The following is a 26,976-nucleotide window of genomic DNA, read 5'->3' as shown; positions in this document are numbered from 1 at the left end:
TTAGTGAGAGGAGAGTCGTCGATGAACATATTTACAATCTGACCAAAAAGTGCTGTAAGAAAGAAAACCCACATGCTTCTAAGTCAAGTCAACATGGTAATTGTACTGTATTAGCTGAAAGAGACTGAACAACAACACTGCACAGATTGGAAGAAAAAAAGGTGCAGGCCAAGAGGCTAGGGTCTATTTATCTATCAAGGAAGTACAGGATCAGAGTTTTTATGGCTGTTCAGTATTGATTTCACTGTGACATGATGAAAGATGTTGAATTGAATTTCCCATCCATATTACACCCAAAACCCTTGTCTGCCAGGGCCTCTGTCAATAGTGGCCATTGCAGTCTGCCCCTGGTGATGCGTTTTTAATCTGACGACAGCTGCCCTCTCGGCTTGTTCAGGCCACTCTCCTCAAGTAAACAATGGTGAGATGTAAAAGACAACAAAAGCTTACAAAATAATCCACTCAGTGTAAAAAAAAAAAAATAGCACCCACTCAAATCTTAATTTCTCCTTTGAAAATTGCAAAAGAAAATCTGTGTTTTAAGAAAGTGTTGTTTTATCTATATTAGACAACTAGACATGGCAAACATCATCACAAAAAAACCTGTTTATGTTAGAAAATGAGATGACATGCCATTTTAGTTACAGTAAAATATCATCAAGCATCTGCCCAGAAAGACACAGTTTCAATAGGGAGAGAAAAGGAGGGTTCAGAGAACCACAGGTAAATACACTGTATGCATTTTCGTTATGGAAAACATTGCATACCTTAGCAGCCCTCTGTTCTCTCATACAAATATCTGACAACGTGAAGTCCCGGTAGTCATCATCTTTATGGGTATTGTGTCAGGAATTTTCGGATTCAGGTGAATCCGAGATGAGACACTGATTTTCGTCACTATTATTGATACCCAAGTTTTACTCAACCTGACAGTATGTAAGACACTCTGATCCATCTCTGGGTAGCCTTGTGCGGCTTACCCTCAGTCCTTACCCCCTGGACAGTGCAGTGTACAGTCCTGTCGTAGTGTTAAGTGTTCAGTCCGGTAGGCAGCAGTCTTACAGCCAGGTGTGAGGCATCTCCTGTGGATGAGCCTGAACAGAGAAGCACTTGGGAGGGTACATGGATGGGAATTGCAGTGAGGGGTAGGGCATGGCACACGCTGGTGGCAGGACTGCTGTAGGCACCGTCTGCTGTGGCAGCAGCACTTCCACGTACTGGCAGGTCTCTGGATCAAACAGCATCTTGCGCTGAGGTGGAAGTTGGGGAACGTCGATGTAGAAACATCTCCCCGTCTCCGGGTCCATCAGCATGTGTCGGGGTCCCTGTCCGTAAGCCTGACCTCCAGCTATCTCAGGATATGCTAAGCCTGCACTGCCCTGCCTGTACTCTGTGCTGAACGGAGCCATGAAACCCTGTGTGCTGCACAGGTACTGCTGTTGTTGTGTGTCTGGGGAGGGCATTTTGTTTTCTCCATTCCCTGCTGGCTGTGGGGGTGAGAATTCTTCTCCCCTCAGCAGTTGGACTGGCTGGTTTTGAGGGGGAGGCTGCATCAGGACAGGGGCCTGTATGAAAGTCATCTTTCCAACGTGGGTTTGAATTGTCTGGTAGTTCATGGGGTTTGGTGTATGGAAGAAGGGAGACATCAGTGGCTGTGGAGTCCCAGTGGTGTTGAACTGTACACAGGCAGGGGAAGGTGTGCAAGTGAGTGTAGTTTGACCCTGGGATCTGGGAGGAGGGCCCTGGTTTTGGCTGCTATCCTTGGCACTGGAACACATTGTAACTGAGGGCTGATACTGTTCTGGCTGGTACACGTGTGCTGCTGATGAGTAATATGTTGGAACTAAAGTAAAACTATTTGTGGCAGTTGCCTGTGGGGATTTCTGTTCCTCATTGGTGGTGCCTGTTCTTTCACACCATTGCTGATTAGACTTACTGGGGGGCTCCACTGAAGACCAGGTCTGCCGAAGCATCTCTTTTGAACTTGCATTGGCATTACTACTCAGGTTATCAGACTGGTTGATATTGGGTCGGCTGCCTCTTTTCTCAATAGATTTTGCAAGGCTTTGGGGTGTGATATTTGGAAATCCAGTGTTAGGAATTCTGTCTTGTGATTCATGGAGAGCTGTGGCTTTGGTAACATATCCCTTAGGGGTGGTGTAAAGTGAAGCTGTATCCACGACCTTCAGAAGTGCCGATGGGAACACTTTCTTCACTAATAGCTTTTCATCAGGCCCGGGTGCTCTGACCCCGCAGGCCTCTCTGTGGCTGACCTGGTCATACACAGACTGCTGATAGAAGGACAGGAGACTGTCCTCTTTTCCCAAAATGGTGTCCGCTGCATTTTTGAAAGACAGGTTATAGGTATTTTTCACCAGCCTCCTCACATCCCTCACCACATGTACTGGGGCCTTGGCTTTAAATATCTCCTGTGTCCCCATGTTCCCAGACTGTCCCACAAACTTGACTTCTCCCCTGTCCCCCGTCTCTATTGCCTTTCCTGATACACCTTCAGGAATTAGTGGCTGCTGACTGACTTGACTGCCCCAGAGTGTATCAGTCCTCTGTAGCCCCTTAGGCAGGGGGTTCTGTTGTTTATGGACCCCTTGCCCCCTGTTGCATTCCTCTGGTGTGTTTTTCACCGGAGCCTGTTTGCCTCCAGATCTGCTTGAACCAGCACATGTGCTCCGCGTTTTGCCCTTTGCTGAGTCACAAGATAGTCTGTCCCCTGGGCTCCGGTTAGCGTGCGGCAGAGCCCCATCCCTGGGGTTTTGCCTTTCTATTTCCTCACTTTCCAGAGTGGAGGCTATTTCAGCCCTCTTAGTGCTGGTGCTCTGAAACTCAGACCCTCCAAAGCTGCTCACGAGTGAAACAGAGTTCTGTTTGTAAAGAGACTTTTGGTGTGTTTTAGCGCTCGCAACCTGATGGTATTGGATAGAGTGACTCTGTCTATGTGAATCAACAGAGCCCATATCAGTTGTGTTGATCTCTTTGGCTGCCAGAGGGCTCTGGTGACAGTTCTTACCGTTATTCTGGACCTCTAGAGGTGCGAAGGCTCCTTCGTTCACTTCAGTTTTGTCTTGTAGATTCAGCTCACACTGCATCTTCTTTGACAGGACACTCTTGATGATACAGGAGGCCATTTTGGTTTTTGTGGAGGTCTCGTCCAGGGACATCGACTTCTGGAGCCTCTGCTTTCGCTCGGCCTGAGCTGTCCTGTTCTCCGACTCCATCCCATGTGACTCCTGGTGGAAAGTTGCTGGGGTGCTGTGCTGACGCATGAACACGTCCCTGCGGTGGCTGGCTGTACTGGGTGTACATTGGGCTTCATTTGTCACCTCTCCCTTATCACTGTCTTGTGATTCCGCCGTGTTACGTCTCTTCAGTTGGATTTGCCTCTTGGGAACAGTTTTTGTTCCCCCTCTGTACACTTCACCCTGGTTTTCCATAGCCACATCAATGCATTCGAAGCTGCCAGTTTCTGAGCATGCTGTTGTGCTTTGGATGTTAGCTGAGACAACCGAGGACTGCTGGAGGGAGATATCATCTTCTGACCAATCGCTGACTGGAGACGGCTGGGTCAAGGACCTACAGCTGGAGTTGTAGACATCCAAATAGTCTGCCTGGGGGCAGTAGTGTTTGCTGAAGGCCAGGTCTCTGTCTGCCTTATAGAACTTGGTGGACATGGTGGATGGCTCACCGCTGTGTTGTAGAACCCCTTGGAGCCGCCAGGTGCTTCTACAGCGTTTCTGAGGGGGCAGACTGAATCTCCAGGTGTCTTGATGGCTGTCCGTTGGCAAGCTCTGGGATCCGGGAGGTCTCTGCCGTTGGTGTTGCTGCCCGGTTGCGAGGGAACACTCTGAATAACAACACGCCGGGATTCCTGACTGCAGCTCGCCGACTGTGAGTGTCGAGATGCAGCTTGCAGGCGCTTTTCTATTCCTGGCTCTGAGTGACAGCTCAGTCTGCTCCTCTCTATTGCTGGCCCCCATGCAGTCCAGCCCCAGCCCCTCCCCCTCATCCTCCTGACCACCGTCAGGGGAGGGGGGCTGCTAAGGAGTTTACTTTCAGTACCACAGATACTGGGACCCTTTTCCTGCTTTCTACCATATGTTGTGGAATCCTCATTTGGCTTTCTGCCCAAGTGTTCTCGTCCCCTGTCCTGGTTGTATTGGTTTACTTTTGGTCTGATCAAAATAGTCTTGGAGGTGAATCTGGGTTGAGAGGATCAGAGCCCCTCATTGGTGTCAGTATCAGGGAGGGCGCCAGCGACAGTGCCCCTTAAGGTATCCCATTTTTTGGATGCAGAAGTTTTATCTGATGTTTTCCTGACCCGTCTGTACTCTCTCCCTCCTCTGTCAGGTTGGTTATACAGGGCTCAGGCAGTAGAGCAGCATCACTAACTTCAGATAAAGGTGGTGTTAGCGGGGCTGAGACTAGAGGTTGGGGCTCAGGACACGGTTTGTCATTTGGTTCTTCCACCTCGCCAAAATCACTTAGTGAACATAGGGCAGCGCAGTAGGAACTAGTCGAATCGCTGACGTCATCAGTTGGCGCCAAAGTCCTTGTCCTCCTCCTCGTCAATGATATCACATGGAGAGGTTATTCTGACATCTCTCTACTGCCACAGTGCTCTATTTTAAATGCGATGTAGGATGCTGTCTTACTTTCTAAGTCACACTCTTAATAGTTCTTCAGGGTTCAAGGCTTGATTCAGTCAACGTAAATCAGAATTACAGAAAGAAAAAACATTATTATTCAAATGTTAAATGTTGATGGCTTTGAATGAGATGAAATGACATCCTAACATGCAACTACACAGTTTTTAATCAAGTTTTGTTTATGGGCAATTCAATGCTAACAGAGTGATGCTGAGACTAAGATTTTTCAAATGTATGTCAAACAAAAACCAATAATTGCACATTTTTTTTACAAAAACACCTTTACTTGAAGAACAGTGCAAGAACAGTTGGTAACAACAATTTTGTAAGTAGTTCTTGTGAATGTCAGTATATACAGTACCAGTCAAAAGTTTGGACACACCAACTCATTCAAGGGTTTTTCTTCATTTGTACTATTTTCTACATTGTAGAATAATAGTGAAGACATCACAACTATGAAATAACACATATGGAATCATGTAACAACCACAAAAGTGTTAAACAAATCAAATTCTATAAATTCAGAGTAGCCACCCTTTTCCTTGGTGACAGCTTTGCACACTCTTGGCGTTCTCTCAATCAGCTTCATGAGGTAGTCACCTGGAATGCATTTCATTTAACAGGTGTGCCTTGTTAATTTGTGGAATTTCTTTATTTCTTAATGCGTTTGAGCCAATCAGTTGTGTTGTGACAAGGTTGGGTTGGTATACAGAAGATTGCCTTATTTGGTAAAAGACCAAGTCCATATTATGGCAGGAACAGCTCAAATAAGTGAAGAGAAACGACAGTCATTCATTACTTTAACACATAAAGGTCAGTAAATGCGGAAAATTTCAAGAACTTTTTAAGTTTCTTCAAGTGCAGTTGCAAAAACCATAAAGCGCTATGATGAAACTGGCTCTCATGAGGACCGCCACAGGAAAAGAAGACCCAGAGTTATCTCTGCTGCAGAGGATAAGTTCATTAGAGTTACCAGCCTCAAATAAATGCTTCTCAGAGTTCAAGTAACACATATCAACATCAGCTGTTCAGAGGAGAATGCGTGAATCAGGTCTTCATGGTAAAATTGCTCCAAAGAAACCACTACTAAAGGACACCAATAATAAGAAGAGACTTGCTTGGGCCAAGAAACACAAGCAATGGACTTTACACTGGTGGAAATCTGTCCTTTGGTCTGATGAGTCCAAATTTGAGATGTTTGGTTCCAACCGCCGTGTCTTTGTGAGACGCAGAGTAGGTGAACGGATGATCTCTGCATATGTGGTTCCCACCGTGAAACATGGAGAAGGAGGTGTGAGGGTGTGGGAATGCTTTGCTGGTGACACTGTCAGTGATTTATTTAGAATTCAAGGCACACTTAACAAGCATGGCTACCACAGCATTCTGTAGGGATACGCCATCCCATCTGTTTTGTGCTTAGTGGGACTATAATTTGTTTTTCAACAGGACAATGACCCAAAACACACCCCCAGGCTGCGTAAGGGCGATTTGACCAGGAAGGAGAGTGATGGAGTGCTGTTCAATGACCTGGCCTCCACAATCACCCGACCACAACCTAATTGAGATGGTTTAGGATGAGTTGGACCGCAGAGTCAAGGACAGGCAGCCAACAAGTGCTTAGCATATGTGGGGACTCCTTCAAGACTGGAAAAGCATTCCTCATGAAGCTGGTTGAGAGAATGCCAAAAGTGTGCAAAGCTGTCATCAAGGCAAAGGGTGGCTACTTTGAAGAATCTCAAATATATTTGGATTTGTTTAACACTTTTTTGGTTACTACATGATTCCATGTGTTATTTCATAGTTTTGATGTCTTCCTTATTATTCTACAATGTAGAAAATAGTCAAAATAAAGAAAAACCCTTGAATGAGTAGGTGTGTCCAAACTTTTGACTGGAACTGTGGTTGTATGGTTTGTTTAACTTTGCAATCATTGGTTTTTGTTTGGCATACATTTTAAATAGAAAATAATTCTGAGTCTCAGCATCACTCTATCACTGCCTAATTTCCCTTATCTTACTTTCCTTATCTATTTTTGTATATCAAAATGTAAAAGTATCAAATAAAATGTATCTGGGTATTTTAATAGTAAATGTATATTATCTACATTATCTTTGAAACCTCTATCAGGGTTGTGACATTTTGTGAAAATGCAGTTATTAGGTGAGAATCTGAAGGTATCTGATCTGACCTGTAGGAATTCTCCAGTTGAACGTGTGTTTGTAGAAGATAGTGCTTGTTGAAAGTGTCTGCAAAAGTGAGACCATCTGACACTTCCATTAAGACGTCTATGATCTACAGTTACCTTCATGTGAACTAGAAGGAGGCCCCCCTCATGTCATGTCAGCCTGAGCCCTCTGACCAGATCCTAAAGCCCAGCCTGGAGAAAACTCTTCACACATCAACCACCACTCCAGTCAAATCCTCCTCCAACAAAACCTGAAACAAAAGAACCATACGCCTTTAAATGTCAAGAGATCTCAAATGTTACAAAAATAGAAAGACACAAACAAATCACCAGGCCAACCAAAATAAATGGATGACTGGATGACTGTCTGACCTTCTTTTCTCTCCTCCTGAGGTTTGGCCTGGGGCTATGTGGTCCAGGCCCAGTGGGAGCTGAAACGACGGCGTGGCAGTTAGCTCTAGCAGCAGGTGCTGGTTGGGTTGTACTGGAGCTGAGCATACCACTGGAATCCACCTAGCATGGCCAGCGTACTCACAGTCACAGGGCTGGCTATAAATAGCCCCTGAAGCCCCATAACACTATCATCAGTGAGATAGGCCTGGGGTTCTGTGGGTGCGTTGCGCGGGGAAGTGCTGGGCCACTAAATGGCTCCTGTACATTGAATCTGTGTTATTTGACGGTAGGGATACTGTAGGTATAGGAGGAACCTATACCTTTCCTTAATAGGGTCGTTCCACAAAATGAGTTCCTTTTGCATATCTTTGATATTTTAAGTAGAACTTGTTCACCAATATTGAATTTGAAAAGGCTGTTATATTAAATGTACTTCCCATTTATACAGATCACATGGAGAGGGGGGTTCAGGTACTAAGTTGTAAATATAGAAAAAAGGAGTTGCCTGGTAATGTGTATGTATCTTTCAAATCTTGGAATGTTCTCAAACCATTACTGTCCATGATATCGGCAAGGGTAGGGATTCCACATTTGGACCGGCATTGTAAATAAGAATTTGTTCTTAACTGACTTGCCTAGTTAAATAAAGGTTCAATAAAATAAATAAATATGGCAACAGACTGACTTAAAGATTAAATCATTAATATTTTTTTAAATTAGGGGGATGCAAAAGTCCGCCCCCAAAAATCAGATTTTTAATATGAATAAAGACTTGCCAAAGTGCCAGAATTCAGCATTTTGGTTTGTCCCCCTGTCAACCCTGAGTCACTTCTGGGAAGTTTTTTTAACCCACTTAATCACTAAATTTCTCCAAGTTTCACCATCATTGTAAAGCGCTAGTTATTTTGTTGCTTTGACAAAGTCCTTTCTGAAGATTATTATTTATTTATCTCCCTTGTTTTAATGTCACCCTGTTACATGAACTGCACTCTCATTTTAATATGGTGAAAACTATTCCTTTAAAAAAAATATATATATATATAAAAAGAAACATTGAACATCTAATAGTCAAATCATAGAGTACTAGCAGGTGAGCTGGTTCTACTCTTTTTTTGCAATTTTCTGGTATTTTGTGGTGGATAACTGAGTGGGTTGAGCAAAACACGTAGACCCGGTTACCCATAGATGGACAGGCTAGAAATGTTTTAACAGTTCATTTTTTGGGGTGAAGCTTGCATTCAATTGCTACTCCTTGTTGCACACAACAAGCTTCCATTCTCCCTGTCATGAGGACATTTATGGCTGATTTAAGAAGAAATCGTCAACCCTGTTACTTTATTTGGCACTTAATAGGAACTTACCATAGTCATACTTTTTTATTTAACCTCTTGAGATGGGAATACCTATTTTTATGAAGTTGAACATGTGCTATTTATGACAGAATGTTAACATTTTGTGAAATCAACATTTTTTTTTTTTTTTTTTTTACCAAGTTACACTTCTCAAAAGGCATTGAATTGTTGGACGACCTAGAACAAGTTACATTTCTCAAAAGGCACTGAATTGTTGGACGACCTAGAACAAGTTACATTTCTCAAAAGGCACTGAATTGTTGGACGACCTAGAACAAGTTACATTTCTCAAAAGGCACCGGATTGGTGAAACAGCCCAGAACTTCAACTTTTTAAGTTGATGTAATAATGAATAAATATATACGTAAGGACACATAGAGGGCACATTATAGATATATTAACTTTGATAGCTATAGTATAAGTGTTTCTTTTTTTGCAAGTTTTGTCTTATTGACTGTTGTTGTAGCAGTACTGCTGTGGGATCATGAATCAGCAGTTGCGAAATCCCCCTGTGTTAAATGTGTCATGGTGCTGTGCCAAACGTCCCTGCTGGGCCATGCGCCTGATGGGACACGACCATACCAACCATACCAAGAAGACAGGGAATGGACATTTGGTCCAATTTACCATGGCAGCGCCAAATAGTTTGGTGGCATGGCATTCACAGCATTTCAATGAGCTATCTGGTATTGCTGTGTGTGCTAAAGCCCCACTCTGCTAGATGTCTGTGGTGTGCATAGCCCCAGTCCCTGCAGATCAGCTGGGATCAACTGTAACACTATGGTGTTAACTTATGTGTCTGGGGTGACTGAGGGGGTCTGTATGTGGGAATGGCCCTACAGTGATGGACAGGGTATGATTACTCCTGCATTCTTCACGCCTTATTAGTTTGCATGCTCTCTTGCACTCTTCTAAACAAATACAAATTTGAACACATTTCATCAAATTATGCTGACCTGGTCCAATGGAAAATGCCTGATACATAACCCTACAGATCATAAATGTTTAGGCTTTAACAGTCACAGTCTGTTAAAGGTCCCCAAAGCACACACATCACTGGGTCGCTCGTCTTTTCAGTTCGCTGCAGCTAGCAACTGGAGCGAGCTGGAACAAACACTCAAACTGGACAGTTTTATCTCAATCTCTGCATTCAAAGAATCAATCACTCTTACTGACAGTTGTGGCTGCTTTGCGTGATGTATTGTTGTCTCTACCTTCTTGCCCTTTGTGCTGTTGTCTGTGCCCAATAAAGTTTGTACCCATGTTTTGTGCTGTTGTCATGTTGCTACCATGCCATGTTGTCATGTGTTGCCGCCTTGCTATGTTGTTGTCTTTAGGTCTCTCTTGTCGTGATGTGTGTTTTGTCCTATATTTTTATGTTTTTTTTTGTTTTTTTTAAATAAGCCCCCGTCCCGCAGGATGTATTTTGCCCTTTGGTAGGCCGTCATTGTAAACAAGAATTTGTCCAAGAATTGACTTGCCTAGTTAAATAAAGGTTAAATAAAATAAATATGGCAACAGACTGTGCAATCATGGAAAATATGTATGTTATTGTTGTATAAATCCAAACAAATCTCCCCCACACACACACACACACGCACACGCACATGAACATTTACTCAGCAATAACATGAAAGTATCTCTCTAAAAACGCAATAAAGTCTGTCCAGGATGATGAAAATGGATCCATGGCAAACATCGATTAGTTCATGTGCCACCTGTTGGTCAAACAGAGAAATGGCATAAGAATTATAATGTAGAATCATAATGTGGAATCCTCATTAATTATAATGCCATTGTCCTTCCATACATGGTCTGATTGCATTGCCACAATGATGCAGGTTTTGGTGTAATTCCTCGAGTTCACAAAAATAGGATATAGATTATTATTATTATTGAAACATATTATAATAAATTTGTCCAGACATATAGGCCTACGACCTGTACCACCATCGTACAATAGCTTAATGTATTTTCAAATAGGCCTGATCTCCCCAGAATATAAAACACGAAGTTCAAATCCTGTAACAATGTAGCCTACAAGTATGGATGTTACATAGAATATCCACCCCAATATTATTTTAGTTGAGGGCGCTATCTTTATATTCAGAGACCATTCCAGTTTTTCTCCATACTAAGAGGGAGAGCGGCGTGTGGTTAGTTGTCTGACCGAGTTCCATTGAGAGCGAGGATCACATCACAGGGGGCGAATGAAGAGGGGCGTAAATAAAAACAAACATAATTCAACCACAATATCCCGGTCTTTAGGTGTGGGTTCATGACGATTCAACTAAGAGTTGGTTATTTTGCTGATATTTTCATGTTGTGAAACTGTCGGCGAAGGATTTAATCTCAGATTGCGGCTGGTCTGAAACAAAGGGGTCGGGGACTCGAGTGTTGCAGTGTTCAGTGGTAAAAGCAGGTTGAAAGGTAACGTTTTAATAGATATTAGCCTAAAAATCCCGCATATAACTAGTTTTGCACGTTGTGGACTAACCTTTCCAACAGTTTCCGTTGTACAGTCATGTTGCGTTGAACAATACTCAGAAATATCCGATTGGTAGTTCATAACTTTCTAGCGGTTAGGTGAATTGCCACGCGTGGTAAATTAAGACAAGTAACAATTTATGTGAACGAAGCCGACAATTTACATGTGTCTGAACATTAGCATACCTTTTGCAATAGCGATTGTGAGTGAGGTGCTTGCTTTTTAGATTGGCTAATGTTGTAGGGTAGTTTACATATTCATTTAATTACCCAAGTGTAATAAACTGCAATCCGCTAGAGCACCTGGTGGTCTCTTAACTCGATTACTGCACACGTCTAACATACTACTATGACAGTTTGAGTGCATTATTTTTGCTGCAAAATCCAAATGGTTTGGGTACCACTGAAATAACGCATTAACTCATACAACAATTCAAGTTAAACGTGTCAGTTTTCCTACATTTGCCATGATGAATGAGATGATACCAGTGATGTAGAATCGTTTGGACAGGGATCTAATCAGTTTCTGGGCACTGCTTGATGTTTTCCTCAGGGTGGACCGTGGGCACGACTCACTACTGGCAAGATGGAACAGGAGGGGCAGTGGTGGAAGAGCCAGCTCGCTGCAGACATCCACCAGTCTTTACGAATAAAGGTGAACGTCTCATTCTTATTCTTTGATGGTTCTTGAAATCTTTTTCATCCGCAGCAAACATGGTGCTTAGTTGAATTACACAAATACCATAACAACAACAAAAACAATTTCCAGTAGTGAGCTCCTCTATTCCTTGCTGTCTTCGATGCTAAAGTGTGAAATGTCACCTCCCCCTGTAACGAGTGAGGTGGTTATCCCTGTCTGATTATCAGAACCTCTTCCACAGCATGGGACACATCTTATGTTAATGGTACACATGGATGCACTTATCTAACTCATTGTGTTATTCTATTTTGTAGATCAGGATTTCCACCATCCATCAGGGATTGACACTTAATCTGTGAACAATGATAAACTCCAAAACGTCTTGAAATAGAGATTATATTGAACGGTCAGCCTAAATGGTAATTTGTCAAATTGACAATGTTTATTTTGAGCAAATGCTGGGCATATGAGCTGATTCCTCCAGCTAAACTAAGAGGAGATCTGTGTTGTGTTCGGATGGGTGGAAGAGGTTTGTTCTAGGCAAACGTTGGGTTGTTGTTTGTCTGTGTTGACTGGATTAGGGAGCACAGAGGACCTGACTACTCCACTCTGCTGCTTTTTGACTGTAACACCAGTGTGTTACACTTAAGCAATAAGGCCCGAAGGGGTGTGGTATATGGCCAATATACCACTGTGAAGGGCTGTTCTTATGCATGATGCAACACGGAGTGCCTGGATACAGCCCTGGTTTATTGGCCTTGTACCACAAACCCCCGAGGTGCCTTATTGCTGTTATAAACTGGTTACCAATGTAATTAGAGCAGTAAAAATACAGGTTTTGTCATACCCGTGGAATACACTTGGGAAATTGTGTTTCCATAGCTAGGGCTGACTGTGAGGACTTTTGTGAAGAGCAGAATCAACAACCTCAGCATAATTAAAACAGCTTCTTTGTGAGAAGGTGTAACCTCACAGTTAGCCAATGTTATGTAAATGCCAGCTGAAAAGTACCAGTGGCCTTGCCTTGGCCCCAACTTAGAGCAGGCCCGCCGGAGCTATGGCTCAGTGAGACACGGATGCCGGCCCGCGTAGTTCCTCAGTGGAAATGTGCCAACATGGCTCGCTCTGGCTGTTTGTGGCTGTTTATAGCCTGGCTGTATATCATGCCCACTTCCTGTAGGAACTGCTAAGTGGAAGCTCTTTGTCTGTATGTGGAGCATTTGCTTTTATCCTGATTCCAGTACTGCTCTCTTGCCAAAGACTCAACATTATTATACTGAACAAAAATATAAACGCAACATGCAAAGTGTTGGTGCCATGTTTCATGAGTTGAAATAAAAGATCCCAGAAAGCCTTGTTCTGGGGACAATAAAAGGCCACAACACAATGCCACAGATGTCTCAAGTTTTGAAGGAGTGTGGAGTGTCCACCAGAGCTGTTGCCAGAGAATTGAATGTTCATTTCTCCACTATAAGCTGCCTCCAACGTCGTGTTAGAGAATTTGTCAGTATATCCGAGCAGCCTCACAACCAGCGACCTCGTGTAACCTTGCCAGTCCAGGACCTCAACATTCAGCTTCTTCACCTGTGGGATTGTCTGAGACCAGCCATCCTGACAGCTGATGAAACTGAGTAGTATTTCTGTCTGCAATAAAGCACTTTTTGGAGGAAAAACTCAGTTTGATTGGCTGGGCCTGGCTCCCAAGTGGGTGGGCCTATGCCTGGCTGCACCCTTGCCCAGTCATGTGAAATCCATAGATTAGGGCCAAATGAATTTATTTCAATTTACTGGTTTCCTTATGTGAAGTGTAACTCAGTAAAATCGTTGAAATTGTTCCATATTGTTTTTATATTTTTGTTCAGTACAGATATGAAGTCCCTCTCGTCCTTGCCTGTTATCCAATAGCTAACCTTAAACACATTGACCTAAAACAGCGACAGATAATGGGGCTGAAGTGATGAATGACTTTATGCGGACATTCCTTGTTCATCGTGACGGAATGCAATCTCCAGAGCTTTGATGTTGACACACCACCCTAGTTTGAAAAAATGTACATGCTGGCCAGATCTGATTTTATTACCAGCTATTCAGAAATAGAATGTGACAGGCGAAACCTCACATATAGCATTTTCTTCACTGAATAAATACTTCAGCAAATGGATGCATAAGCGCTAAACCGGGTGATTTTACCACAGGGATAGTGTAAAGTAACCCATTACAACTGCTCTTGTTACTGAAATTGACTAGTTTTTCCGAGTACTTGTACGTTTTTGAGGAATTTTGAAAGTCAGTCATTTTACTTGAGTAAAATTGTATATAAATAACAGTACTTCTTATTGAGTAGGATATCTCAGTACACTTTCCACCCTTTAAAAAAAAATTGCTTTGAATGTTTAAACCCTGTCAAACTGCAGCAACCTTGTACTTGTTCATATGAGTTCTATTTTAAAACTAAACTAATTGGGGGGGTCCTTTACACGTACAAAGAGACAAGAACTGCGATTGAACAATAGAACTAACAGGTCTGAGCTTGCTTTACGCAGGCTTGCATCTTGTAGGCCTTTGCATCTGTAATTGAAAAGTTACTCACACAGTATGTCATCACTATGGTGTTGATTAATTAATTCCAGTCATCAAGTCCAGTCTAGTTTGGGATTGAAAAGTCCTAGGTAGCCTAGCCACCCAAAGTTTGAATATTAACCAAATTTCGTCACATTCACGTTTTCTATTAGCACAAATAAATGAGCCTGTTTTAGGCTATAATTACAGTACATCGCTTAGGCTATAAATGCATGACTTTTCTGCTTCGGTTTCCCCTGGCCAGAGGGGATCAGATTACATAGGCTTCTCTAGGCTACCTGCAGCTGTGGTTTGTTATCAGTAATCTACAGTTGATCAGATTGAAGCACAGATTAATTGAGCATGAGTTGACAAATCATGAAGAAAATTTATAAAATTGAATGTGCACAAGACATCGCTCTACTGCTGTATATGTACAATTATAAACTGGGTGGTTCGAGCACTGAATGCTGATTGGCTGACAGTCGTGTTATATCAGGCCATATATCACGGGTATAACAAACATTTATTTTTACTGCTCTAATTACATTGGAAACCAGTTTATAATAGCAATAAGACACCTTGGGGGTTTGTGGTTTATGGCCAATATACCACGGCTAAGGGCTGTATCCAGGCACTCCTCGTTGTGTTTTGCGTAAGAACAGCCCATAGACGTAGTATATTGGCCATATACCACACCCCCCCGGGCTTTATTGCTAAAGTATATCAGTCACCAGTGACTTCATAAGCTGCCTGTTGCTAGCTCGCTTCGCTGACAAACACAGGGATCAAATTTTTTCTAGCTATCTGATGTTGTGCACTGATAAACAGCGTGTAGCTTCAGTTTGTAACTTATTTACGAAGTTTGACAGTTTGCTGATGAAGTTGTAGACATGTTTCCAGCAGTCAGTCCGTTCTTCAGCATGTTTCCAAAGCACGGATCGCTACATCCTAACGTTGGTCGGCTAAAAGCAAAGTGCAGCAGCAGACTCGATAGGAGCACAGAATTTTTTCCAACTTAATGACGATGACGTACAGAGTGCTTATTTATATCCGTGGCAAATCATTTTAAAGATGCACATTTCCTACTAACGTAACAGCATTGTTGCATAAAGTATTTGCCAAGTTTTTATGTTTCCCTTTATTAAGATGTCCGAGGCCTGTTGGTGGTAGTTCTGTGATAACTGCACTGTGATTTACGTTTTGTGGAAGAAAAAACAACTTTGTTTTTCCGGTTAGGGGATTTTTTTCTAAAAGTTAATGTCCCAATTTTGTAAAAACGTTCATACCTGTAGTCTAAACAATTGTGCTTTGTCCCTTTTTTTTCTCAATACTTTTGTGTCTATTTTTTATTAAACCAAATGAAGTGCTGGGGCAGAAGACAGTTCACCACACGTTTGCTGGCGGTCCTGCTGTGCTGATCTCTGCAACATGGACAGATGGAAATCGCCACACGATTCTACAAATTAAAAAACGTATATGCGTATGATCTTTTGAGACAGAATCTTGACATTTTTTAGATATTACGACATATGGGTAGGACATTTCAATACTCGTTCCACCCCTGCACAAGGGCATGGTGTTTTATGAGAGCTTGATGCACAAACCATTCTTTCCCACTGACTGTTGCTATGGAGGCCTTTACCTCTGTCGTCTACTCACCGAAGGATGTTCAATGTATTAATAGCACTTCTCTGCAAGAAGACAGTTTTTTTCTAAAAGTATAAAAGTATGGGGATACCTGCTTTACGAACATCTCATGCCAAAATCATAGGCATTAATATGGAGTTGTTCCCCCCCCCCCCTTTGCTGCTATAACAGCCTCCACTCTTCTGGGAAGGCTTTCCACTAGATGTTCGAACATTGATGCAGGGACTTGCATTCAGCCACAAGGCAATTCCTCCTCCACCAAACTTTTCAGTTGGCACTATGCATACGGGCAGGTAGCGTTCTCCTGACATCCGCCAAACCCAGAGAACTTGTTTCCACTGCTCCAGAGTCCAATGGCAGCAAGCTTTACACCACTCCAGCAGATGCTTAGCATTGCGCATGGTGAGCTTAGGCTTGTGTGTGTGGCTGCTCGGCCATGGAAACCAATTTCATTTTTTTAAATGCGCTACAGCACTTGGCAGTCCTGTTCTGTTAGCTTATGTGTTCTACCACCTTGCGGCTGATCCGTTGTTGCTCCTAGACTTTTCCACTTTACAATAACAGCATTTACAGTTGACCAGGGCAGCTCTAGCAGGGCAGACATTTTACAAACTGACTCTGGGATAGTGGGTGCTAAGATTCTGATGGGTTTAATAACATCATCATACTTGCACAAAATGATTGTTGAATTGTGGAAGGGAATTTATTAATGAATTGGAAATTCAAAATCACTAACGTTATTGTTCCACTTGTGAACTGCATTATTGTGTCTTATTGTGTCTGTGTCTTGTGAACTGCATTATCGTGAAAATGCAATAAGCAGAGCAGCAACAAACAAAGCAACACAAAAGTAACCCCTTCAAATGAGTGGATTCGACTATTTCAGCCACACCTGTTGCTGACAGGTGTATAAAAAACGAGCACACAGCCGTGCAATCTCCATAGACAAATATTGTCAGTAGAATGGCCTTACTGAAGAGCTCAGTGACTTTCAACGTGGCACTGTCATAGGATGCCACCTTTCCAACAAGTCAGTTTGTCAAATGTCTGCCCTGCTAGAGCTGCCCCGGTCAACTGTAAGTGCTGTTATTGTGAAGTGGAAACGTCTAGGAGCAGTAATGGCTCAGCTGCGAAGCGGTAGGCCACACAAGCTCACAGAATGGGAGTGCATAGTGTGTAAAATGTCTGTCCTCGGTTGCAACACTACCGCTTTCCAAACTTCCCCTGGAAGCAACATCAGAACAAAAATTGTTTGTCGGGAGCTTCATGAAATGGGATTCCACTGCCGAGCATCCGCACAGAAGCCTAAGATCACCATGCGCAATGCCAAGCGTCAGCTGGAGTGGTGTAAAGCTCGCCGCCGTTGGAATCTGGAGCAGTGGAAACGCGTTCTCTAGAGTGATAAACCATCTGGCAGTCCGATGGACAAATCTGGGTTTGGCGGATGCCAGGAGAACGCTACCTGCCCCAATGCCAACGGTAAAGTTTGGTGAAGGAGGAATAATGGTCGGGGGCTGTTTTTCATGGTTTGGACTAGGCCCCTTAGTTCCAGTGAAGGGAAATCTTAATGCTACTGCATACAATGACATACTAGACAATTCTGTGCTTCCATATATGTAGCAACAGTTTGGGGAAGACCCTTTCCTGTTTCAGCTTGACAATGCCCCCGTGCACAAAGCGAGGCCCATACAGAAATGGTTTGTCAAGATCGGTGTGGAAGAACTTGACTGGCCTGCACAGAGCCCTGACCTCAACCCCATTGAACACCTTTGGGAGGAATTGGAACGCAGACTGCGAGCCAGGCCTAATCGCCCAACATCAGTGCCTGACCTCACTAATGCTCTTGTGGTTGAATGGAAGCAAGTCCCCACAGCAATGTTCCAACATCTAGTGGAAATCCTTCCCAGAAGAGTGGAGGCTGTTATAGCAGCAAAGGGGGGACCATCTCCATATTAATGCCAATGATTTTAGAATGAGATATTCGACGAGCGTGTGTCCACATGCCTTTGGTCATGTAGTGTATTTCACAGAGTTTATTGAGCAATATTTTAGGCCCACGGTCAAGAATGGGCTGCAGTTTCTTGGCTGTGATTGACATTTGAAAGTGGAGTCTTTGCACATGCTCTCACATGCCTCCTGACACGGTGCTGTATTTTGTCTGTATACGCAATTCAACTCTGCAGTCTGCAATATCCTTACTCCCTCTCATCCTGTCTCCTCTCGTTTACCTGCTTTCCTCAGGAGCTGAAGTTGCCCACCTACAAGTCCCACTCTCCTCAGATAGGGATGCGGCGTTACTTTGCTGACCTGCTGGCTGTCCTCAGTAACCGCTACCAGCTGTGCCCAGCGGCTCGCCACCTGGCCGTCTACCTCCTGGATTTGTTCATGGACCACTACGACGTGGCAGTCCGCCAGCTCTACATCATTGCCCTCTCCTGCCTGCTCCTAGCTAGTAAGTCAGCTACTGAACTGCTAACAATAGATCTGGTAAAGATGGAACAGCAGTAGGAGTATCTGTGGTACGCATCAAATTATAGTGACAAGTTTCAGATACTTCAGTTATAATGTCCTTCCTTTTTTGAGTAGATTTTGGTTGTTTATCCCGCTCTTTTACAGAAAGTTATATTTAAATGTTTTCCACTACAGATGTTTTTTATTTGTGGAAAGGAAAGCAGGGAGAGTGAGCAGCACTACAGCCTATAGTGGGCTTTAAGTGGCTGTAGCTGCGTGGTTTGTCTGAGACCTGTTTGGTGACAGCTGTGTGTTTAAGAGGCCATGCCCTCCCCTGGTCCCTCAGACCTCTGTCAGTCACCAAGGGAACTTATCACATGTACAAACCATGAGGCCTGCGTTACCCACAACCCTTGCCGGCATAGTAATTATAGCTGTTGGAGAGAAGAATCAAATTTTATGTCACATGCGCCGAAATACGGTGAAATACTTACTTACAAGCCCTTAACCAAAACTTGATTTTTTTTAAAAACGGCATTGAAGAAAATATTTACTAAATAATCTAAAGTAAAAAGTAACACAATAATGAGGCTATATACAGGAGGTACCAGTACCAAGTCAATGTGTGGGGGTACAGGTTAGTCGAGGTAATTTGTACATGTAGGTAGGGGTAAAGTGACAATGGATAGGTAATATACAGCTAGTAGCAGCAGTGTAAAAACAAAGGGGGGGTGTCAATGCAAATCGTTAGGGTAGCCATTTTAATAATTGTCCAACAGTCTTATGGCTTGGGGGTAGAAGCTGTTAAGGAGCCTTTTGGACCTAGACTTGGTGCTCCGGTTACCTCTTGAAGTGGGGTAGCAGAGTGAACATTGACTTGGGTGACTGAAGTCTTTGACAATTTTTGGGGCCTTCCTCAGACACCGCCTAGTATATAGGTACTGGATGGTAGGAAGCTTGGCCCCAGTGGCGTACTGGGCCGTACGCACTACCCTCTGTAGCGCCTTATGGTCGGATGCCGAGCAGTTGCCATACCAGGCGGTGATGCAACCGGTCAGGATGCTCTCAATGGTGCAGCTGTAGAACTTTTTGAGGATCTGGGGACCCATGCCAAATCTTTTCAGTCTCCTGAGGGGGAATAGGTGTTGTTGTGCCCTCTTCATGACTTTCTTGGTGTGTTTGGACCATGATAGTTTGTTGGTGATGTGGACACCAAGGAACTTGAAATTCTCAACACGCCGAACAGCCCCGTCGATGTCAATGGGGGCTATTCGGCCCTCCTTTTCCTGTAGTCCACGATCATCTCCTTTGTCTTGTTCATGTTGAGGGAGAGGTTGTTGTCCTGGCACCACACTGCCATGTCTCTGACCTCCCTATAGGCTGTCTCATCGTTTTTGGTGGTCAGGCCTGCCACCGTTGTCGTCAGCGAACTTAATGATGGTGTTGGAGGCGTGCTTGGCAATGCAGTCGTGAGTGAACAGGGAGTACAGGGGGGAACTAAGCAGCATCCCTGACAGGTCCCCGTGTTAAGCATCAGCTTGGCAGATGTGTTGTTGCCTAACCTTACCCCCTGGGGGCAGCCCGTCGGGAAGACCAGGATCCACTTGCAGAGGGAGGTGTTGAGTCCCAGGGTCCTTAGCTTAGTGATGAGCTTTGTGGAGACTTCTAGAGAATAGATGGAGTTGTAGACTTTATGACTGTCTATATCGGGGAATAATTGCCGTTGTAGTGAAACAACATTTTTGTTGACCAAGTAATTATTATTATTTATGGTTTTTTTTTATGTTGGGGGTGGTACAGGTACATCTTTTTTTTTTTTTGACGTTTATAAAACATGTACCCACTCACTCATGCTGCCACTCAAAAGAAGAAGAAAAAACTGCCAGAAGTGCATACAGAGTTGAAGTCATAATACATTCAGTATAAACAGGAAAACATAAGTGGGCCTCTACCCCCAACCTCCTCCTTCTTCCACTCCCCCAACCCCACCCAGCCAACATTTTTCAATCCAACCCCCGGAAACCATGTTTCCCACCCCACCTAGCAACTAGGGTTGCTCGTCAGTCACTCCCCAGACCAGCCACCCCCTCGCGGCGACGAGAGAGAACCCTCCCATACCACCCCTTCCCTGTGGTCCTGAAAGCAAAGAAAGTTAAAAAGATTAAAATAGGCCGTGGGGGAAAAAGTACCCAATTGTCATACTTATAAAGATACTTTAATAGAAAATGTAAAAGTGAAAGTCACCCAGTAAAATGCAACTTGGGTAAAAGTCTAAAAGTATTTGGTTTTAAATATCAAGTATCAAAAGTAAAATAATAAATAATTTCAAAGTGCTTATATTAAGGAAACCAGAGAGCACAATGTTTTTGTTTATTTATGGATAGCCAGGGGCACATTACAGCACTCAGACATAATTTACAAATGAAGCATTTGTGTTTAATGAGTCCGCCAGATCAGAGGGAGTAGGGATGACCAGGGATGTTCTCTTGATAAGCATTCAATATGTAAAGAGTACTTTTGAGTTTCACGGAAAATGTATGGAGTATAAAGTACATTATTTTCTTTAGGAATGTAGTGAAGTAAAAATGGTCAAAACCCCCAGAAAACTATTTAAGTATACTTAAGTGCTTTACACCACTGGAAATAGGTACAGTGGCAAGAAAAAGTATGTGAACCCTTTGGAATTACCTGGATTTCTGCATAAATTGGTCATATAATTTGATCTGATCTTCGTCTAAGTCACAACAATAGACACACACTGTCTGCTTAAACTAATAACACACAAACAATTATACATTTTCGTGTCTTTATTGAACACCCCATGTACACATAAATAATGTGTTGACCCTCCTTTGGCAGCAATAAACTCAATCAAATGTTTTCTGTAGTTGTGAATCAGACCTGCACAACGGTCAGGAGGAATTTTGGACCATTCATCTTTACGAAACTGTTTAATTTCAGCAATATTCTTAAGCTGTCTGGTGTGAACCGCTCTCGGGGTCATGCCACAGCATTTTAAATCGGGTTGAGGTCAGGACTCTGACTGAGCCCCTCCAGAAGGCGTATTTTCTTCTGTTGAAGCCATTCTGTTGTTGATTTACTTTTGTGTTTTGCATCATTGTCCTGTTGCATCACCCATCTTCTGTTGAGCTTCAATTGGTGCACAGATAGCCCAACATTCTCCTGCAAAATGTCTTGATAAACTTGGGAATTCATTTTTCCATAGATTTTATTTATTTTATTTTAACTTTATTTAACTAGGCAAGTCAGTTAAGAACAAATTCTTATTTTCAATGACGGCCTAGGAACAGTGGGTTAACTGCCTGTTCAGGGGCAGAATGACAGATTTGTACCTTGTCAGCTCGGGGGTTTGAACTTGCAGCCTTCCGGTTACTAGTCCAACGCTCTAACCACTAGGCTACCCTGCCGATGATAGCAAGCTGTCCAGGCCCTGAGGCAGCCCCAAACCATGATGCTCCCTCTACCATAATTTACAGTTGGGATGAGATTTTGATGTTCTCCACAACCCCTTTCCAGCTTAATGCAAGTCAACAATTCTTAATCTTAGGTCTTCTGAGATATCTTGTGTTCGAGGCATGGTTCACATTAGGCAATGCTTCTTGTGAATAGCAAACTCAAAGTTTGTGATTTATTTTAATTTTTATAGGGCACAGGTCAGCTGACTCCTGACTCCAATGAGCTTTTTTCATTAGCCTAGGGGCTCACATACTTTTTCCAACCTACACTGGAAATGTTTAAATGATGTATTCAATATAGACAAGAAAAATACAATAATTTGTGTGTTATTAGTTTAAGCACACTGTGTTCATCTATTGTTGTGACTAAGATGAAGGTCAGATCGAATTTTCTGACTAATTTATGCAGAAATCCAGGTCATTTCAAAATGTTCACATACTTTTTCTTGCCACTGTATGTATGTGTTGGGCTTTATAAATGGTTTATTTGTAGGTGTAGGCTTTAGCTGAGATTATTCTTTACAGAGTCAAGTATATTTGTCCAGGCCTCAATTGTTCCTTGACTAGGACCATTCATTCTCGCTGTCGATAATTTGAAAGTTATAACTTCTAATAATAAAGCTGTATTCACTGGCAAATTGGGATAGAGTGAGGTTATTGCCATCTAAAAGCTCAGACACACCGGTAGGATTGTCAAATGTTTGACTGCTGTTCACACAGCTAGCTAGCTAAGGACACTGTTAATTCGGCAGCTAACACAGGTAGCTGTTTCTTGGAAACTAGCTAATCCATTGTGATTTATTTATAATGTCAATACTAGTGGTTAACTAGTTGGATTAATAATTTAGCGTTGTGTGCATTGTCTGTGCACTTCGCTAGATACCATCCTGTAGCCTACATTGCATTTGAAACATGACTGGCTCATCCATAAATTTGACTGGAGTGCAGGGTGAGATTCCCAAAGGCCCTTGCTTTAGCTACTGTCATGGAGTTTGCTAAATATTGCCATTAAGAAACTGATCAAACACACAGGTGCAAAATCAAGATGACCAACAAGGATCAAAAGCCAGAGAGGGAGTGCGCTGATGTAATGTCCACAACTAAATAATCATTGTGGAATCTGAAAAGACGCATATCTCGAAAGCATGATGGTGTACTTACTACGCCCACTTACTGAAAGGAAGGAATGAGGTAAGTAGCTAACTGTGTCATTGTAGCAAAGTATTTATAAACAAAAAAATCTGATTTCTTAAGAATCCTTCATTTTTGTTCTATTATCTAGGCCTGGCATATTCCAACTTTCAAGGAGCTTTCCGTTTTGATTGGGTTATTTTTCCTAAAAACCTTTAGGCCTACCTATAAGGTTGTTTACCTCCACTGTACTCACATCCTACAATACCCTGTACATTATGCCGTGAATCTATTCTACCACGTCCAGAAATCTGCTCCTTTAATTCTCTGTTCCCAACACACTAGACAACCAGTTCTTTAGCCGTACCCATATCCTACTCTTCTGTTCCTCTGGTGATGTAGAGGTTAACCTAGGCCCTGTAGACCCCAGTACCACACCTATTCCCCAGGCGCTATCATTTGTTGACTTCTGTAACCATAAAAGCCTTGGTTTCATGCATGTTAACATCAGAAGCCTCCTCCCTAAGTTTGTTTTATTCACTGCTTTAGTACACTCCGCCAACCATACTGTCCTAGCCGTGTCTGAATCCTGGCTTAGGAAGGCCACCAAAAATTCGGAAATTTCCATCCCCAACTACAAACGTTTCCGCCAAGATAGAACTGCCAAAGGGGGTGGAGTCACAATCTTCTGCAGATATTGTCTGCTGAGTTTGGCATGCTATCCAGGTCTGTGCCCAAACAGTTCAAGCTTCTACTTTTATAAATCCACCATTCCAGAAATAAGTATCTCATAGTTGCCGCTTGTTATAGACCCCCCTCAGGCCCCAGCTGTGCCATGGACTCCATATGTCAATTGATTGCCCCCCATTTATCTTCAGAGTTCGTACTGTTAGATGACCTAAACTGGGATATGCTTAACACCCCGGACATCCTACAATCTAATCTAGATGCCATCAATCTCATACAAATTATCAAGGAACCTACCAGGTACAACCCTAGATCCGTAAATACGGGCACCCTCATAGATATTATCTTGACAAACCTGCCCTCTAAATACACCTCTGCTGTCTTCAACCAGGATCTCAGCGATCACTGCCTCATTGCCTGCATCTGTAATGGGTCCGCTGTCAAACGACCACCCCTCATCACTGTCAAACGCTCCCTAAAACACTTCAGCGAGCAGGCCTTTCTAATCGACCTGGCCTGGGTATCCTGGAAGGATATTGACCTCATCCCGTCAGTAGAAGATGCCTGGTTTTCTTTAAAAGTGCTTTCCTCACCATCTTAAATAAGCATGCACCATTCAAAAAATGTAGAACTAAGAACAGATATACAGTTGAAGTCGGAAGTTTACATACACCTTAGTCAAATACATTTAAACTCAGTTTCTCCACAATTCCTGACATTTAATCCTAGTACAAATTCCCTGTTTTAGGTCAGTTAGGATCACCTCTTTATTTTAAGAATGTGAAATGTCAGAATAGTAGTGGAGAGTGATTTATTTCAGCTTTTATTTATTTCATCTCATTCCCAGTGGGTCAGAAGTTTAAATCCACTCAATTAGTATTTGGTAGCATTGCCTTTTAAATTGTTTAACTTGGGTCAAACGTTTCGGGTAGCCTTCTACAAGCTTCCAACAATAAGTTGGGTGAATTTTGGCCCATTCCTCCTGACAGAGCTGGTGTAACTGAGTCAGGTTTGTAGGCCTCCTTGCTCACACGCTTTTTCAGTTCTGCCCACACATCTTCTATATGATTTAGGTCAGGGCTTTGTGATTGCCACTCCAATATCTTGACTTTGTTGTCCTTAAGCCATTTTGCCACAACTTTGGAAGTCTGCTTGGGATCATTGTCCATTTGGAAGACCCATTTGAGACCAAGCTTTAACTTCCTGACTGATGTTTTGAGATGTTGCTTCAATATATCACCTTATTTTTCCTACCTCATGATGCCATCTATTTTGTGAAGTGCACCAGTCCCTCCTGCATCAAATCACCCCCACAACATGATTCTGCCACCCCCGTGCTTCACGGTTGGGATGGTGTTCTTTGGCTTGCAAGCCTCCCCCTTTTTCTTCCAAACATGACAATGGTCATTATGGCCAAACAGTTCTATTTTGGTTTCATCAGACCAGAGGACATTTCTAAAAAAAAAAAAAACATTGTCCTCATGTGCAGTTGCAAACCGTAGTCTGGCTTTTTTTATGGCGGTTTTGGAGCAGTGGCTTCTTCCTTGCTGAGCGGCTTTTCAGGTTATGTCGATATGGGACCCGTTTTACTGTAGATACTTTTAGATACTTTTGTACCTGTATACTCCAGAATCTTCAAAACGTCCTTTGCTGCTGTTCTGGGATTGATTTGCACTTTTCGCACCAAAGTACGTTAATCTCTAGGAGACAGAACGCATCTCCTTCCTGAGCGGTATGACGGCTGCGTGGTCCCATGGTGTTTATACTTGCATACTATTGTTTGTACAGATGAACATGGTACCTTCAGGCGTTTGGAAATTGCTCACAAGGATGATCAAGACTTGTGGAGGTCTGTAAAAATTAATTTTAGATTTTCCCATGATGTCAAGATAAGAGGCACTGAGTTTGAAGGTTGGCCTTGAAATACATCCACATATACACCTCAAATTGACTCAAATGATGTCAATAAACCTATTAGAAGCTTCTAAAGCCATGACATAATTTTCTTGAATTTTCCAAGCTGTTTATAGCCACAGTCAATTTAGTGTATGTAAACTTCTGACCCACTAGAATTGTGATACAGTGAATTATAAGTGAAATAATCTGCCTGTAAACAATTGTTGGGAAACTGACTTGTCATGCACAAAGTAGATGTCCAAACCGACTTGCCAAAACTATAGTTTGTTAAAAGATCTCTAGAGTACGTGGGACGGTAGCGTCCCACCTGACCAATATTCAGGGAAATTGCAGAGCGCCAAATTCAGAAACAGAAATACTGATTATAAAAATTCAGAAAACATACAAGTGTTATACATAGGTTTAAAGATGAACTTCTTGTGAATCCAACCACGGTGTCAGATTTCAGAACGTTTGTTCGATAAAGTCTCTCTTTATATCCAAAAACCTCTGTTTTGTTCGCACGTTTTCTTCAGTAATCCACAGGCTCTAACGCAGTCACAGCAGGCAGACAAAATTCAAATTGTATCTGTAAAGTTCATAGAAACATGTCAAACGATGTTTATATTCAATCCTCAGGTTGTTTTTAGCCTAAATAATCGATAATATTTAAACCGGACAATAACGTTGACAACATAAAAGATAAACAAGAAAGGCACACTCTCGGGATTGGACATGAAAAAGCTCTGTGACACTTTAGGATACAGTCATTCAGACTGATCTTACTCCCTAATTTCACCAGAGGTGAAAATAGTGCCCCCTACCCTAGAGAAGTTTTAACAAGAAATTTGTGGAGTGGTTGAAAAACTAGTTTTAATGACTCCAACCTAAATGTATGTAAACTTCCGACTTCAATCCAGACTTGACTGCCCTTGACCAGTACAAAAACATCCTGTGGCGTACTGCATTAGCATCAAATAGTCCCCGCGATATGCAACTATTCAGGGAAGTTAGGAACCAATATACACAGTCAGTTAGGAAAGCAAAGGCTAGCTTTTTCAAACAGAGATTTGCATCCTGTAGCACAATTTCCAAAAGGTTTTGGAGCACCTCCTCCCAGCTGCCCACTGCACTGAGGCTAAGAAACACTGTCGCCTCCAATAAATTTACAATAATCGATATTTTCAATAAGCATTTTTCTACGGCTGGCCATGCTTTCCACCTGGCTACCCCTAACCCGGCCAACAACTCTGCACCACCCTGCAGCAACTTGCCCCCCTGCTTCTCCTTCACCCAAATCCAGATAGCTGATGTTCTGAAAGAGCTGCAAGATCTGGACCCTCTCTTTCTAAAATTGTTGCAACCCCTATTACTATCCTGTTCAACCTCGCTTTCGTATTGTCTGAGA

General features: G+C 42.7%; 1 protein-coding gene and 1 non-coding gene across 2 annotated transcripts in view; one reads left to right on the top strand and one right to left on the bottom strand.

Annotated features, from left to right (window-relative positions):
- Positions 1–4,044: 4,044 nt before the first annotated feature.
- Positions 4,045–7,346, bottom strand: prob1. Its single transcript, XR_006084112.1, has 3 exons — positions 7,219–7,346; positions 6,964–7,097; positions 4,045–4,707 (listed from the first exon to the last, which is right to left on the bottom strand). It is a non-coding gene; the product is annotated as a proline-rich basic protein 1 (transcript).
- Positions 7,347–10,712: 3,366 nt separating this feature from the next.
- Positions 10,713–26,976, top strand: part of ccnjl (cyclin J-like) — a 29,449-nt gene continuing 13,185 nt past the window's right edge. Inside the window, exons 1-3 of the mRNA XM_024432615.2 lie at positions 10,713–11,021; positions 11,632–11,733; positions 18,169–18,379. Of these exons, the coding sequence (XP_024288383.1) occupies positions 11,665–11,733; positions 18,169–18,379 (280 nt within the window). The 5' untranslated portion in view covers positions 10,713–11,021; positions 11,632–11,664. The remainder of the gene's footprint in view (positions 11,022–11,631; positions 11,734–18,168; positions 18,380–26,976) is intronic.

This window comes from Oncorhynchus tshawytscha, linkage group LG09 (genome assembly GCF_018296145.1).
Source record: "Oncorhynchus tshawytscha isolate Ot180627B linkage group LG09, Otsh_v2.0, whole genome shotgun sequence".
Lineage (NCBI taxonomy): Eukaryota > Metazoa > Chordata > Actinopteri > Salmoniformes > Salmonidae > Oncorhynchus > Oncorhynchus tshawytscha.
Note: the sequence above shows the minus strand (reverse complement) of the source record. Positions and strands in the feature narration are given on the sequence as shown.